General features: G+C 37.2%; 1 protein-coding gene across 14 annotated transcripts in view; it reads right to left on the bottom strand.

The window, feature by feature from the left end:
- UBAP2 (ubiquitin associated protein 2) overlaps positions 1 to 15,817 on the bottom strand; it is a 99,247-nt gene that overhangs the window by 23,104 nt on the left and 60,326 nt on the right. For 12 of the 14 annotated variants that reach the window (XM_006098763.3, XM_023762433.1, XM_023762431.1 and 9 more), the window contains 3 exons: positions 9,095 to 9,160; positions 5,129 to 5,181; positions 1,052 to 1,119 (listed from right to left, as the gene is read on the bottom strand). In XM_006098763.3, coding sequence (XP_006098825.1) covers positions 1,052 to 1,119; positions 5,129 to 5,181; positions 9,095 to 9,160 — 187 coding nt within the window. The remainder of the gene's footprint in view (positions 1 to 1,051; positions 1,120 to 5,128; positions 5,182 to 9,094; positions 9,161 to 15,817) is intronic. The other 2 variants (XM_023762432.1, XM_023762436.1) reach the window with 1 other exon arrangement.

Raw genomic sequence — 15,817 nt, 5'->3', positions numbered from 1 at the left:
CCTATAAAATTCATTGAGCAATAAATACAATAAAGAAGTTATGTACACTTAACAAGAAATTCTGAGCAATTCACAAAACATTATATTGCTAGACATAAAACTTTAATCGTTTTTATTTCCCTGCAACATTCTTATAACCATCTCATTCAGCACGAGACTGAGCATGTAAGATTCAAAACTGCCTTCAATTCTCAGGTGTCATATATATCAAGGCTTTCATTCTTCTAGATTACTGCATTTTAAAACTATAATAAAAATTTTTTAGAGCTATTGTGAAAACTAGGATGTAAATAAATGTTTTTCAATGATTCAATTCTGTACACACACTAACAACATTTCTATTACCCCAAAGCTCCTTCCTTTTCTGTAATCTCTAGACTACTGGATTAATACTAGTAGAGCCCTCCTTAGTCGGTTTCTCAGTGGTTAGAGCTAGGCCAGGGACTGAAGGGTGGCAGGTTCAATTCTAGTCAAGGGCACATACCACGGTTGCAGGCTCAATCCCCGCCCCGAGTTGGGGCATGTGTGGGAGGCAACCAATCAATATGTCTCTCTCACACTGATATTTCTCTCTCTCTCTGTCTCTCCCCCTCCTTCCACTCTCTCTGAAAAAAATATCCTCGAGTGAGGATTAACAAAAAAATAAATAAAAACTAGGAGAACTCATAAAAAATGAGCTTGAGATCTAAATAAAGGATATTATATGAAGAAACCAAAGGATATTTTGTATTAAGTTCATCTGTCAAAAAACATGTTTACAAAAGTAAAAAAGAACCATTACATAGGTTTAACATAATCTGTCACAAATGATAACAAATCACAAACATAACTGCTATTTTAATTCATCAGTGGATACAACAATTAGGAAATGATGGAAGCTGTGTCAGGTCACCAGGTAGGTTTGGGGTCAAAGAAAATCTTAGATGGAAAAGGAAAAAAACAGAGATTCAAGAAAAGGTAAAAATAATCAAAACAGATCCAAGAATCAAAATTATTTTCCTGAGACAAGAAATTTCAATTACAACAAACAAAGATAGCAAAAAGTATTTACCTTTTCCCAGGTGTGACATGATTCTCTTGTGGAACAGATGAGGCAGTGAAGACCTTTGTTTCAGAAAGCTGTATGGAAGGGATTAAAAAATCTCTTAATCTTATTTTATATAACATAAAACAACAAATGTATCAAGTTCCTGACCATTTTTAGTTGCCGGTACTCACACTATAATTCACCCAAAAGGCAGTCTGAAGGAAAGGAAATACATAGGTGATCATGACAAGTAATTTCCTTAAAGTGAAGGTAATTTTAGGTTGATAAGCTCACAAAAGGGTTGCACATCAAGGAAACAACACAGTGAAGTAAACTCAGACCAGGGTTCAAGTCCCAGTCTCACTATTTGACATTATACAAAATGAGATACCAATAAAACCACCACCAATGTCACCATAAATGTCAAAAAGGAGTGGGAAAATGTGAAAAGGCAAAAATAACGTTTTCTTTCCCCAAAGACAGATAGCTTTAGTATTTCATTTATTAATATCTATTTATTTTTATTAAGCCATAGGTTTCCTTGCTGTTTTTATAAAAATATGTAATTTTATAAAGGTATGACATACAATAAACTGCAACTCTTCAATCTGAAATATTAGTTTTGCCATATGTGTACTCCCGTGAACCCATCACCAAATCAAGACAGTGAACATATCTAGGGGCAAAAGTTTGTTCCTCTCTCTGCGTAATCAATCCCTCCCACCATTCACCTTCAGTCCCAGGCAACAACCAATGTGTTTTCTATAGACCAGGTTGTATTTTCTGGAATTTTAAAACATGTAATTTTTTTGGCTTCTTTCACTCAATATAATTATTCTGAGGTTTATGCATACTGTTTTAATGCACTTTTAAGGCATAAAGAATAAAGTGGGGGTTTTCTTGTTTTGAAATATTTTTTTATTGATTTCAAAGAGAGAGAGAGAGAGAGAGAGAGAGAGAGAGAGAAACATCAATGATGAGAGAGAATCATCGATCAGCTGCCTCCTACATGCCTCCTACTGGGAATGGAGCCTGCAACCAGGGCATGTGCCCTGACCTCGACCTCCTGGTTCATGGGTCATCACTCAATCACTGAACTATACTAGCTGGGCAGAATCAAGTTTTTTTGAAACCTCAATTGACACTGTTGAAAGGTAGGCTTTTTAAATATTTTCAAAGTGGGGCATTTTAACTGCCATGATATTTTGAATTTAATTAGAAAAGGTCCGCTGCTTGCGTCTATAGACGCTTATGGCGTACAAATGGTTAAAGGCTGAAAATGTTTATCTAATAAGATCATATAAGAAACTGATGATAATGCTACTCAAAGACTGCTATAATTCTTATCAATTCTAAATGTCTCAGGACTCTAACACACTGTATAAAATCAAACTTCCTCAGACATTAATATTCAAGCAGAGGCAGAGCAGGCAGTAGGTGTTCATTTTCTGTAAAAACAAGTGCTGAATTGATTACTGTTTCAATAAGAAGGGCTTAACGCTGAACCCTGTTCCAAGGTAGTATCTTAAGAGTCCCAAGTAATCCATTTTTGCTTTGAATCTTACAAATTAAACAGAGTTAAGATAAAGAGAAGCAATAAAGGAGTAATTTTTTTATTCAATAAAAAAGCAATGGTAGGAGAGATCTAAAGCCTTCAAAGTATTAATAAGTTCAAGAAAAATAAGAGCCACAGAAATCGCTGACACTATCTAACCCTAGTACAATACAGAACATTGAATTGTTTCCTTCTATCTTTTTTTAAAGAAAAGGGAGGGGAAGGGAAAGGTGAATCGTTATCCTTCTAAGCTATAGAGGAATTTAGAATTTGCATTTTAGATCACTCACCTTTCAATCCCCATTACTTTGTATCATCTTAGAAAACTTTCAGTGTTTTTTTCATAACTCCTGAGGGAAAGAAGACGGCCAAATTCTCTATGCTAATTCTTTTCACTAATTATAAATTACACTGTGATACAATATGGTCCATATAGCAAAATATTAATATCTTTGTATGTGTGAAAATCTGAACTGCTTGCGACCTGACTTTCATCATAAAACATCATCCAGCCAAAACCGGTTTGGCTCAGTGGATAGAGCGTCGGCTTGCGGACTGAAGGGTCCCAGGTTCGATTCCGGTCAAGGGCATGTACCCGGGTTGCGGGCACAACCCCAGTAGGAGATGTGCAGGAGGCAGCTGATCGATGTTTCTCTCTCATCGATGTTTCTAACTCTCTATCTCTCTCCCTTCCTCTCTGTAAAAAATCAATAAAATATATTTTTAAAAAAAAAACACACATCATCTGACTCAGAAAAACCCTATAAGTTAGGCAGGACAATTATTATGATACTCATTATAGTGATGAAAACTGGAGGCTTGAAAAAAAGAAAGAAAACAGGAGGCTCAGGAAGGAAAGTTGCCTCATTCAATGTCAACAGGCCAACCCAGCTAGGTGTGAATTACACTCCTTTTGCCTTCTAACCCCCTGATGATGTTTAAACTTGCCTATAACGCAGACAACAGACAAAGGGATATAAAGCTTACAGGCCAAGGAACGTTTTTTTCCTCCCAAAAAATTCTAAGTAACACAAAACATTTAAAAGTAGGATGGCTTTGTTTGAAATAAGCCGACTTTCTCTTATCGCTGGTATCCATCCCTCCACTGATTCAAATAACCACCCATCTAGTTCCTACCTCAAGGACTTATGGTTAACATGTAGCAGAAATGAAACTATATCCTAGCCCAGCCAGTATGGCTCAGTGGTTGAGCGTCGACCTATGAACCAGGTCATGGTTTGATTCATGATTCTCTCATCATTGATGTTTCTCTCTCCCTCCCTCTCTGAAATCAATAAATATATACTTTAAAAAAAAAGAAAGATAATTTATCCTAAATCTCCTAAATTCCAATCAAATGAGCATATCTACTCTCCTCCTTCCTCATGCCTAACTAGCTCACTCCCTAACAAGCCAGATATAATACTGCTTAAAAAAAGAAAGAAAGGGTAAGTGGTTTGATATTAAATGAAAACATCATTTAAATAGTTGTGAATACAAACTGGAACAGAGGGGAAAAATATAATCGTAAAAAACAAACAAACAAAAAAAAAAACACCTCAAAATCTGGATCAATTTATGTGATATTAAAGGTCAATATTCACAACCCCTTTATTCTCTCCCTTCCAATGTCTGCTGTAACTATCATGTACATACATCTGTTCTGGACCTTGAGAGTTGAACAGAAAAATGGTATAAAATATGGTACAGGGCTGGTTCAGTTACTTTTTCTTTTTCGAGTTAAATATTTTTTTTTTTTATCAAAGAATATCTTCTGCTGCACCTAGAAACTTAGAGATCAACACTACCCTGAAGCTAGTATAGTGTACTAAAAAATGTCTGGAATAAATGAATACCCAAAACAGAGCCAGTCTAGTTGAAAGGGGAAGAAGTTAGGCCTGGAACCAGAATGACTTATTCAGATTAATTTCAACTGTGATCCAAACATAGACTCTCTCCCTTTAATAAAAGCATTATAAAGAGTAATTAATAGCCCTAACCGGCTTGGCTCAGTGGACAGAGCGTCAGCCTGCGGACTCAAGGGTCCCAGGTTCAATTCCGGTCAAGGGCATGTACCTTGGTTGCGGGCACATCCCCAGTAGGGAGTGTGCAGGAGGCAGCTGATGGATGTTTCTCTCTCATCAATGTTTTTAACTCTCTATCCCTCTTCCTTCCTCTCTGTAAAAAAAATCAATATATTTTTTAAAAAAAAGAGTAATAGTTCACAGGCGAGGGCAATAGCATCAATTGATTATCAGGTCATACAGAACAAAGATAAGCTAAAAAAAATGACTTCAGTCATACTTAACACCTGGGAATTTTTTAAGTGAACAATTTAAACCAAGTTTCTTAAAAATCTCAAAACACCAAACTCCTTCCATCTGCTAAAAATACAACAATGACAACAAAAACATGGTAATCACAGACATCTGAACAAGAGCCATGAACAGCCAGCCATAATAAGATAGCTGAAGCTTTCCTCGAATATGCATGCCCCTACCAGAAACCAGAAGAAAGATGGGTCTGATCTGGTACTAAACACTTACATCTTCAGTCCAGTCTTCTGTTGTCCACTCTTCCACAGAATTCTTCCAGGCCCCTGTTGACAACAATCACAGTTTATACCACAAAGTCAAACATTGTCTTATTCCAAATGATTATCTATCGTATACTACACAAGATACATTATAGCCGAAACCGGTTTGGCTCAGTGGATAGAGCGTCGGCCTGCGGACTGAAGGGTCCCAGGTTCGATTCCGGTCGAGGGCATGTGCCTGGGTTGCGGGCACATCCCCAGTGGGGGATGTGCAGGAGGCAGCTGATTGATGTTTCTCTCTCATCGATGTTTCTAACTCTCTGTCTCTCTCCCTTCCTCTCTGTGGAAAATCAATAAAATATATTTTTTTAAAAAAAAGATACATTATATATCTCATTAGCAATTTAGTCTACAATCCAAGTACTATGAGGCTCTTAATCTACTCTCCATAAAATTTATCATGTTTTCCAATGCAATTTAGCTAGGTACTATCCACATAAACTCAAAGCAATGTCTAAAATTGATTCTGCTTTAGTATAGGTGATATCCAGGCAATTCTGCATGAGTAAGAAAGTATGGGCACAACACAAATATACACATTAAACAATGAGATCATCCCTTATAAATAAAATTAAACACAGAATAAAATTCAGTAAAGGCAGGTCTGCCTTGGACCCTTTCAGGTGGACTACTGAATTATTATATTTACAGAAGCATCCTTTTCATAAGGTATTAGCTCCGCTGTATGCCTTCCTAAGTGGTCTTCAGCAAAGCTGAACATTAGTCCTGCTCATATAAAGTCTGATGCTATAACTCCTGAAGAGCAGATACAGAGGATATGCTCAAACAGTTCTTAAAGAACAATCATCTATACCAGTGGTCGGCAAACTCATTAGTCAACAGAGCCAAATATCAACAGTACAACGATTGAAATTTCTTTTGAGAGCCAAATTTTTTAAACTTAAACTATATAGGTAGGTACATTGTTATTAACTTAATTAGGGTACTCCTAAGCTGGCCTTTGCTAAAAACGTCTTCAATCTGATTGCGGTACATTCGCTGAGGTCGACCCCTTCCAACTCTCCCATCCATACTCATCTCGTGCATGAATCTCGCGCGCCTCCCCTGCGCTACGTATCCCACGTCCCGCCTGCGCCGCGTCGCCACTTCTTCAAAATAGACTCGCCCAGGCCAAAAACTGACTTCTGCGCATGGGCCACGAAGTTTCAATCGCACTGTACGTGCACGCCCACACGTGATATTTTGTGGAAGAGCCACACTCAAGGGGCCAAAGAGCCGCATGTGGCTCCCGAGCTGTGGTTTGCCGACCACTGATCTATACAATAACTAAGTGATTTAGAGAAAAGTACTGACATTCAAATATAGAGATCCTGTGTAAATAAGTATAGGCCCACTATTTTAAAGCACACATGCAAACACACCAGAGAAAATGGTTTTAAAAGAAAATATAGCAAAATATTTACTATAACCACTCTCAAGAAGTGGGACTGTGAATGTTTTCAGTCCCTTCAATGGAAAGAAATGAGTATTCGACCTTCCATCAGGTTTGTTTGTGGAAAAGAGAAAAAGAAGAGAAGTAGGAGCACATTCTTGAGAAAAGGGGCAGGTTATTAGATCTAATTCACTGGGAATCATGTCAGTAACCTAATAATCAACCACCTCATTAAGTAAACTGATGGTGTTACCTAGGAAGAGTCCTTTTTAGAATGCTTTCCACATGATGTTCCTAATTTAAAACAGGTTATAGGGCCTGACCAGTGTGCTCAGCGGTTGAGTGTCGACCCAGGAAGGGGCGTGCAGGAGGCAGCCGATTGATGATGTTTCTCTCTCATCGATGTTTCTCTCTATCCCTGTCCCTTCCTCCCCCGTCTCTAAACATCAATAAAAAGCATATTTAAAAAATAAATAAAACACAAAACTGGTTATGGCAAACAAATGTAGAATCTATGGATTTATGGAGCATGGCTCCTGGTACAGTATCACCTAAGGTATACTACTATGTGGGTATAAAAGATATGTTTCAAACTTGCACATGTGGAGGGTGGTTGGCACCCCTAATCCTTGTGTTGTTCAAGGGTAATAGTAAGGCTAGATATCTGATCCTTTGTATTGGTTCATTTGTCATATCTTTAAATGGTTTCCATAATTTCTCCAGAAATGCCATAAGTATTTATAACATTTCTTTGAATTAAAATATTTTCTTAAACAAAGGTAGAAAGAATAGTGAAAAAACACAAAATGAAATTTTAGTCCCTGTTGGAAATGAGTACTGGAATCTTGTCTCTAGGCCCCTGCACAGGCCTCCTTAGCACACTGTACACAAAGCTAAATGAATCTAAGGTTAGCCATTCACCTACCCTTCACTCTTGTCTTCCTTCTACACTGTGACTTTCTTCCAAGTACTACTACATAATCTCCAGTCTTTTAATGTATTTCCTTCCAGACTTTTCATCAAGTATATGTATAGTTTTAAAAGCTCACAACTGGACTAATTTCAAAGATGGCCAGTACACAGTCTTCTTAGTGCCACCTCCATCCAACCTACCCTATGGTCATATTGTCAAATTCATCACAGAAGATAGTACTTTAATTTAAAAACTGAGAAATTCTACAAAAAGCTGAAGTTTGATCTAAGGAGTTTTAGAAACACTCTAAGCAAGAAATGGAAAACAATTTCAAAGCCTAAAACTTTCGAGCAATCTAAAATTATAATAGGAAACCATTTATGGTGGAATTTTTCTTAGGACCTCTTCATCATCAATCACCAACAAAACAAGACTGGGTTAAAAGCTTACAGATTAAGCATTATTCTAGGTCAGCGGTCGCTAACCGGTGGTCTGCGGACCACTGGTGGTCCGTGAGGTCCTAAAGGTTGGCGACCGTTGTTCCAAGTACCAAAATCATATCTCATAGGAAAGATAATTAAAAGTTTTATGAGTGATAAAGGTAGCATATTACTGAATAATGATAAATTACATGAATCTGATTAATACACTGAAAATATGTAGTACAAAGATGTTAATGAAAGCTAGACTGGTAAGAGAAAGCTTATGGGGTTAGATGAAGCACAGCAAAAAACCTGAAGGCTAGAAAATATATGAACAGACAGATATATAAAGAAGGGACATTCCAGAGGAGAGAAACAATGAGGCATTACGAAAACCTATACATAAAATGTTAACAAACATCCTAAAGTTTAAAACATACCTGCTTTATTAAAAAAGTTCAGTTGTGGTAAAATATTCGTAACATAAAACTTACTATCTTAGTAATTTTTTAAGTGTCTGAAAACTAAAATACAAATTTATACATGCAGAATAGGGTGAGAACTGAGTATATTTAAAAGGAAGCTGAAGACAACATATGTACATAGTTGTAAGCAGCAGAGCCACATGGTAAAGTGATATGGCAGATAAGAGGAGAAAGCCACATCAGAAGCCAGGAACAAATTGTTGCAGTAACCCACCCTAAATACATAAACTATAAAAAATACCAGACCGCAGAAGAATACAGTCAGGTCCCAACCTTATTTTGGAATATTAAAATCTTACAGTAAGAGCTTGGTTCCCATTACAGGCTTATAGACCTATACATCAAACATAACTGAAAATGTCAATGATGCTAATTTATTTTCAGTTTAAGACAATAAATTTGACATGTATGTTTTATGTTCGCTTTAACTTTGATGTTGGTCCTTTGTTAAAAGCACAGATAAGGCAGCCATGTAGGAGAAAGGAAAACAATGATGCAAAAACCTCTGGTGCCTTGAAAGCCAATCTGAAAAACACTTCCATAATCAAAAGCTGATAATTATTTTATCAAGTAGTTGTAAAAATATAGATTATAAATACTTATCTGATAAATTCTATTAGTTAATCTTGATAAAAATGGAAGATACTATAAGCATTTTGTAAAATTCTTAACTAAGAGAAATTTTTAAATAAAATATTCATACCTTTGTGCCCGTAAGAATTTTTGTTTGGCAGATCTTGAGCTACATTTTGAGCATCTGATGCCAGTTCTGCAGATCAATGTAAAATGGAAGGTTTTAACAGATCAAAACAATTAAGGATCAGCCAATTAAACAGAGAAAAGAAAGCATCAGAGCTCGGTATATTGTATAACGTACTCCAAGGAGAGGGAAATTTACTGTAATCCATACTATGACAGGCAACTGTGACTCAAGTATGCATCTTATTAGCCAGATGGCCCTTGAACATTCACTACCCTTTTCTTACTCCTAGGTTCAGCAGGCTCCCTTCCCACTCATCAAAAAAAGCATTCCACACTATGTAAAAGGTACACCGATTTTAGTAAATTTATAAGTAAACATTTTAACTATCCTTCAGACTTTCTATTTTGGTTAAGTGTTAATGTGACTCTAGGGAATGGATTTGATTTTTACACTGTCAAGAGTCATGTTTCACCCTAGCCCATTTTGGCTCAGTGGATAGAGCATCGAACTGAGAACTGAAGGGTCTCGGGTTCAATTCCAGTCAAGGGCATGTACCTTGGTTGCAGGCTCCATCTCTGGCCTTGGTCGGGGCTTGTGCTGGAGGCAACCAATCCAGGTGTCTCACATCGATGTTTCACTTTGTCTCTCGCCCTACCTTCTACTCTCTCTAAACAAGAATCATGTTTCTGGGCCCTGGCCAGGTAGCTCAGTTGGTTAGAGCATCGTCCCAATATGCCAAGGTTGTGGGTTCAAGCCCCAGTCAGGGGACATACAAGAATCAATCAATGAATGCATAAATAAGTGGAGAAACAAATTGATGTTTCTCTCTCTCCCCTCTCCTTCCTCTCTCTAAATTTTTTAAAGGAGTCGTTTCTGAACCTATAAGACTGAGGGCTAGACTCTACTGTCTACTCTGTGTTATCAACAAGACAATACCATTCTGTGAGGCCTCTAGAAAAATAGCCAGCACTCCATTGTATTCTGCATCAAACACAATTTGCTTATCCAAATGTTTTTCAGTAAGGAATCTGCTACTCTAAATGAAAATGAAGAGAATGAGCATGAAGAGAGAGAGAAGAAACAAAACAGTAAAAGAAAGAAGGGAGGAATAAGAAAAATAGCAGTTAATCACCTAATTCAACATTATTTAAATACCTGATTTAAAAAGTAGTGACTATGAATAAAAACTCTATAAAATATCAAGTGCAAGTGCATGTTTTTATTCCTCTTCAATAAAAACCTAGGGTGTGGATTGTCAGATTGCATGTTAAATGTAAGCTTTCACACCAGGAATTTATAAGTTCAAGTTTTTCTGCCCTCTTCACTAATACTTGGTACTGTAAGTTTCCTTTTAAAGCTCCTTTAATGGATGAATAGTGGGTTTAATTTGTATTTCCCCAATGACCAATGAAGACGAACGTTTTTGTGTGCTTATTTGCCATTAAGATATTTTCTTTGGGAAACATCTGTTCAAATCTTTCATTCCTTTTTTTTTCTAAAATACAGATTCACAAGAAGTTACCTTTCACCCAGCATTCCCAGATATTTACATCTCACATAATTATAGTACAATAGCCAAAAATTTGGCATAGATACAATGTGTGTATAGTTGTCATTTTTTGTGACAAGGTACGTGCCCCTGACAAGAATCCAGCCCAGGACCCTTCAGTCAGTGGATGACACTCTATCCACTGAGCCAAACCAGCTAGGATCAGAATAAGTTCTTAAAATCAAGGAAAGTTAAGTCTTTGAACTGCTGTTCTTTTCCAAAATTATTTGGACTATACTCGTTACTATTCTTTTCTGTAAATATTTTAGACTAAAGTTGTCAATTTAATCCAAATATATCTTCTGGGATTTCGATGGAATTTGTATTGAACCCATGCATCTATTTGGAGAGAAATGGCATTTTAATAATACTGAGTCTTCCAATTCATGAACAATGAATATCTCCTTCTTTTTGGGGGGTCTGCTTTGATTTTTCTCATCATGTTTCATAATTTCCAACATACAAACCCTACACATACATACTTCATCATACTTACACCTAAATATTTCATGTTTCTGTACTACTATAAATGGTACTAGGCCCCCCCCCCCCTTTTATTCCAATTTGCAATTGTTCATTACTAGCACAGAAAAACAGTGTCTTTATTTTAGTGGTGTTTATACAACTACATGTATTTCCTGGAATTCACTTATTCCTCTTTAAAAGGGTAAATATTGCCCTAGCTGGTTTGGCACGGTGGATAGAGCATCGGCCTGAGGGCTGAAAGGTCCCAGGTTCGATTCCAGTCAAGGGGACATGCCAGGGTTGCGGGCTTGGTCCCCAGTAGGGGGCGTGCAGGAGGCAGCCAATCAATGATTCTCTCTCATCACTGATGTTTCTCTCTCTCGCTCCCTCTCCCTTCCTCTCTGAAATCAATAAAGATATATTAAAAATAATAATAAATAAAAGGGTAAATATATAAAGAATACATCTCCATAAACCTCACTTCTTAAAATAGTGAAGTCAATTTTCTTCTTTCTTTTTTTAAAATTGATTTTAGAGAAAGAGAGAGAAAGAGGGGAGGAAAGAGAGAGAAAGAGGAAGAGAAACACTGATGTAAGAAACATTGATCAGTTGCCTCTCATACATGCCCTGACCAGGAATGGAACCTGCAACTTCTCATGTGCCATGAACGGGAATCGAACCTATCACCTTTTGGTATATGCAACAATGTTCCAACCAAGTGAGCTACACCAGTCAGGGCTGCTGGTTTTGTTTTGTTTTTTAATCCTTACCCGAAACTATGTTTTTATTGATTTAAAGAGAGGGGACGGAAGAGATAGAGAAACACTGATGTGAGAGAGAAACATCAATCAGTTGCCTCTCCTACCGGCCCTGAATTGGGGATAAAACCCACAACCTAGGGTATGTGCCCTAATCGGTAATCGAACCCAAAACTTTTTGGTGAATGGGAGGATGTTTCAACCAACTGAGCCACATAGACCATGGGCAGTGGGGACAATTCTCATGTGGTGGACTTCCATGGATCAGTAAGTCCATAGAGTGAGTCAACAAAAACTAAGCTTCACAGTCGTGAGACTTGAAATATCTAAAAATGATAAATCCTTCTATTTAAGTTTTCTTGAATCTCTCAATTTTATATTTTAGTATGAGTTTATGTATTTTTTTAAAATATATTTTATTGATTTTTTACAGAGAGGAAGGGAGAGGGATAGAGAGTTAGAAACATCAATCAGCTGCCTCCTGCACACTCCCTGCTAGGGATGTGCCTGCAACCCAGGTACATGCCCCTGACCGGAATCGAACCTGGGACCCTTCAGTCCGCAGGCCAACGCTCTATCCACTGAGCCAAACCGGTTAGGGCGAGTTTATGTATTTTATGTTTGCATAGGTAGAAGACTTACCATCTTGCATATCATTAGACTGCTTCATAGTCATTTGTTGTTTTTTGAGGCTATCAGTTTTTTTCCATTTTCTCTTTGTTAATGGTTTAAAGAAATAGAAAGTACCATATGATTTCACTCATATGTGGAATCTAATGACCAAAATGAACTATCAAGCAAAATAGAGACCTATAGACAGAGCAGGCTGACAGCTGTGGGCATAGGGGCAGTTAGGGGACTGGAGGTAGGTGGGTAGAGGGATTGCGAAAAAAATAAAAAAGAGAGAGAAATAAATTCATGGGTACAGACAACAGTGTGGGGATTACGGAGAGGGGGAAAGAGTTGTAGAAGGGTATAAGGGGGATAAATGGTGATGGAAGGAGACCTGACTCAGGGTGATGATGTGTACAGATGATGTGTTGTGGAATTGTGCATCTGAAACCTGTATAATTTTAACTAATGTCATCCCAATAAATTCAGTAAAAAAGAAAAATATATGTTTATTGAACTTTTATCCAACACCTTTTAAAACCCCTTTACTAATTTCAATCATTTCTCTGTAGATTCTTTTATAACATCATCAGAAATGACACATTTTTTCCTCCCTTTCTACCCCTCTGACTTTGCTTCTTTATTCCTTACTGCAATGGTTAAAACCTCTGGTACACTAGTGAATAGAAATAGTGAGAGTAATAAGCTTCTTTATCTTGTTCCAGAGGAAAAACATTCAACACATCACCATTAACTGCAATGTTTACAGTAAGTGTTGTAGATGTCCTTTGATTAAGAAACTATCCTTGTATTCCAGATTTGCCTGGCTTTTAAAAAAACCAAAACAGTATGGATGTTAGATTTTGTCAAATGCTTTCCTTATTGAAAGTATGTGAATTTTCTCCTTTATTCTATACAGGAATTCACAGAACTCATTTTTGTTATTGAGATTTAACTTACACAGCATAAAATCCTCCCTTTTAAAGTACACAATTGAATAGTTTTATTATATTCAGAAGTTGTGCAACCATCACTACGATCTATTCCAGAATATTTTCATCACTCCAAAAAATAATCTTTAATTCATTAGTAGTTAGTACCTATCTTCCCCCAAGGTTCCCAATCTACTTTTTGTCGCTATGTATTTGTCTAATCTGGGCACTTCTCATAAATGAAATCATACAATATAAAATATATGGTCCTTTACAACTGGCTTCTTTCATTCAGCATGATGTTTCAAGGTTCATCCATGCTGCAGCACGTATCAGTACTTCATTCTTTTTTGAAAAAACTATATTTTTATTGATTTCAGAGTAAAAGAGAGAGATAGAAACATCAATGATGATAGAGAATCACTGATTGGCTGCCTCCTGCATGCCCCCTACTGGGGATTGAGCCTGCAACCCAGGCATGTGCCCTTGACCGGAATTGAACCCTGGACCCTTCAGTCCGCAGGCCGGTGCTCTATCCACTGAGTCAAACCGGCTAGGGCAGCACTTCATTTTATTTATTTATTTTTTTTTTTTTTAATTTTTTTTTTATTTATATTTTTATTGATTTCAGAGAGGAGGGGGGTGGGGAGAGACAGAAACATCAATGGTGAGAGAAAATCGATTGGCTGCCTCCTACATGCCCCACACTAGGGATGGAGCCTATAACCCAGGCATGTGCCCTGCCAGGGAATTAAACCCTAATCTCCTGGTACATAGGTTGGCACTCAACCACTGGACCACACCAGCCAGGCAGTAATTCATTCTTTTTTTTTTTTTAAGGGAAAATGAATATTCCATTGTAGAGATGACAGACATTATTCTTATCTATTCATCAACTGAAAGACATTTGGTTTCCACTTTTTAGCTATTATGAGTTATGCTTCTAAGAACATTTGTATGAACCTAAGTCTCCTATTATCTTGAATATATATCTAAGAGTTTATTGGTATTTAAATGTTAAATATGAATACCAGGTATAAATTTAACATGGCTGTGATGTGTACTATCTTTTTTCTATTACTGCATTCTGTTCTCCAGTATTTTGGCTTAAGACTTTATAACTAGGGGAGAGAAGATGGTGGCCAAAATGGCACAGCTTTTTTGCACCTCCTCCCAGGGCCAGACTGGAAATTAAACTAAATTAGGGAACATTCACCTGGAATTACCAACTGAGGTCCAGCTGAGGAGAAGATTTATATTAAGCAAGGACAGAAAACCCTGGACACTGGTAGAAAAGGCAAGGCCGAGAGAGGGGCTGACCCAGCCTCCATGGGTGGCAGGCCGAAAGTGAGGAGGCATCTCCTGGCCTCAGCAGGGTTATTTCCCTGTGAAGGTGGAGGCCTGGAACCCAGCCTGGGCTCCACAGTCTGGAACACCAGAGGTAAGACCAGTGGGATTTTTATACACCAATAATGAACTCTCAGAAAGAGAAACTAAAAAAAAAGTCCCATTTACCATTGTAACAAAAAAATTAACATACGTAGGAATAAACTTAACCAAGGAGGTAAAAAGACTTATACTCAGAAAATTACAGAACATTGAAAAAAAAAGAGATAGAGGAAGGTATAAACAAGTGGAAGAATATATTGTGTTCACTGATTGGCAGAATTAATATCATTAAAATGCCCATACTACCCAAAGCAATCTATAGACTCAATGCAATCCCTATCAAAATACCACTGGCATATTCCACAGATCTAGAACAAATACTCCAAAAAAATTATATGGAACCAAAAAAGACCCCGAATAACTGCAGTAATCCTGATAAAGAAAAACAAAGTTGGGAGAATCACAATACCAGATTTCAAGTTATACTACAAAGCCAGCGTAATCAAAACAGCCTGGTATGGCACAAGAACAGGCATATAGATCAATGGAACAGAACAGAGAACCCAGAAATTGACCTCAACTATTATGCTCCGTTAATATTTGACAAAGGAGGCTTGAGCATACAATGCAGTCAAGACACTCTCTTCAATAAATGGTGTTGGGGAAATTTGACAGATACATGCAAAAAAATGAAACTAGACCACCAACTTACACCATACATAAGAATAAACTCAAAATAGATAAAAGACTTAAATGTTAAGTTGTAAATCCATAAAAATCCTAGAAGAACACATAAGCAGCAAAATATCAGACATCCCACAGAGCAGAATTTTCACCAATACATTGCCTAGGGAAAGAGAAACAAAGGAGAAAATAAACAAATGGGGCTACATCACAATAAAAAGCTTTGAGGATATGGAGAAAAGAACCCTAGTACACTGCTGGTGGGAATGCAGACTGGTACAGCCATTATGAAAAACAGTATGGAATTTCCTCAAAAAATTAAATATGGAACTGC

Source organism: Myotis lucifugus, unplaced genomic scaffold, assembly GCF_000147115.1.
Source record: "Myotis lucifugus unplaced genomic scaffold, Myoluc2.0 scaffold_246, whole genome shotgun sequence".
NCBI lineage: Eukaryota > Metazoa > Chordata > Mammalia > Chiroptera > Vespertilionidae > Myotis > Myotis lucifugus.
Note: the sequence above shows the minus strand (reverse complement) of the source record. Positions and strands in the feature narration are given on the sequence as shown.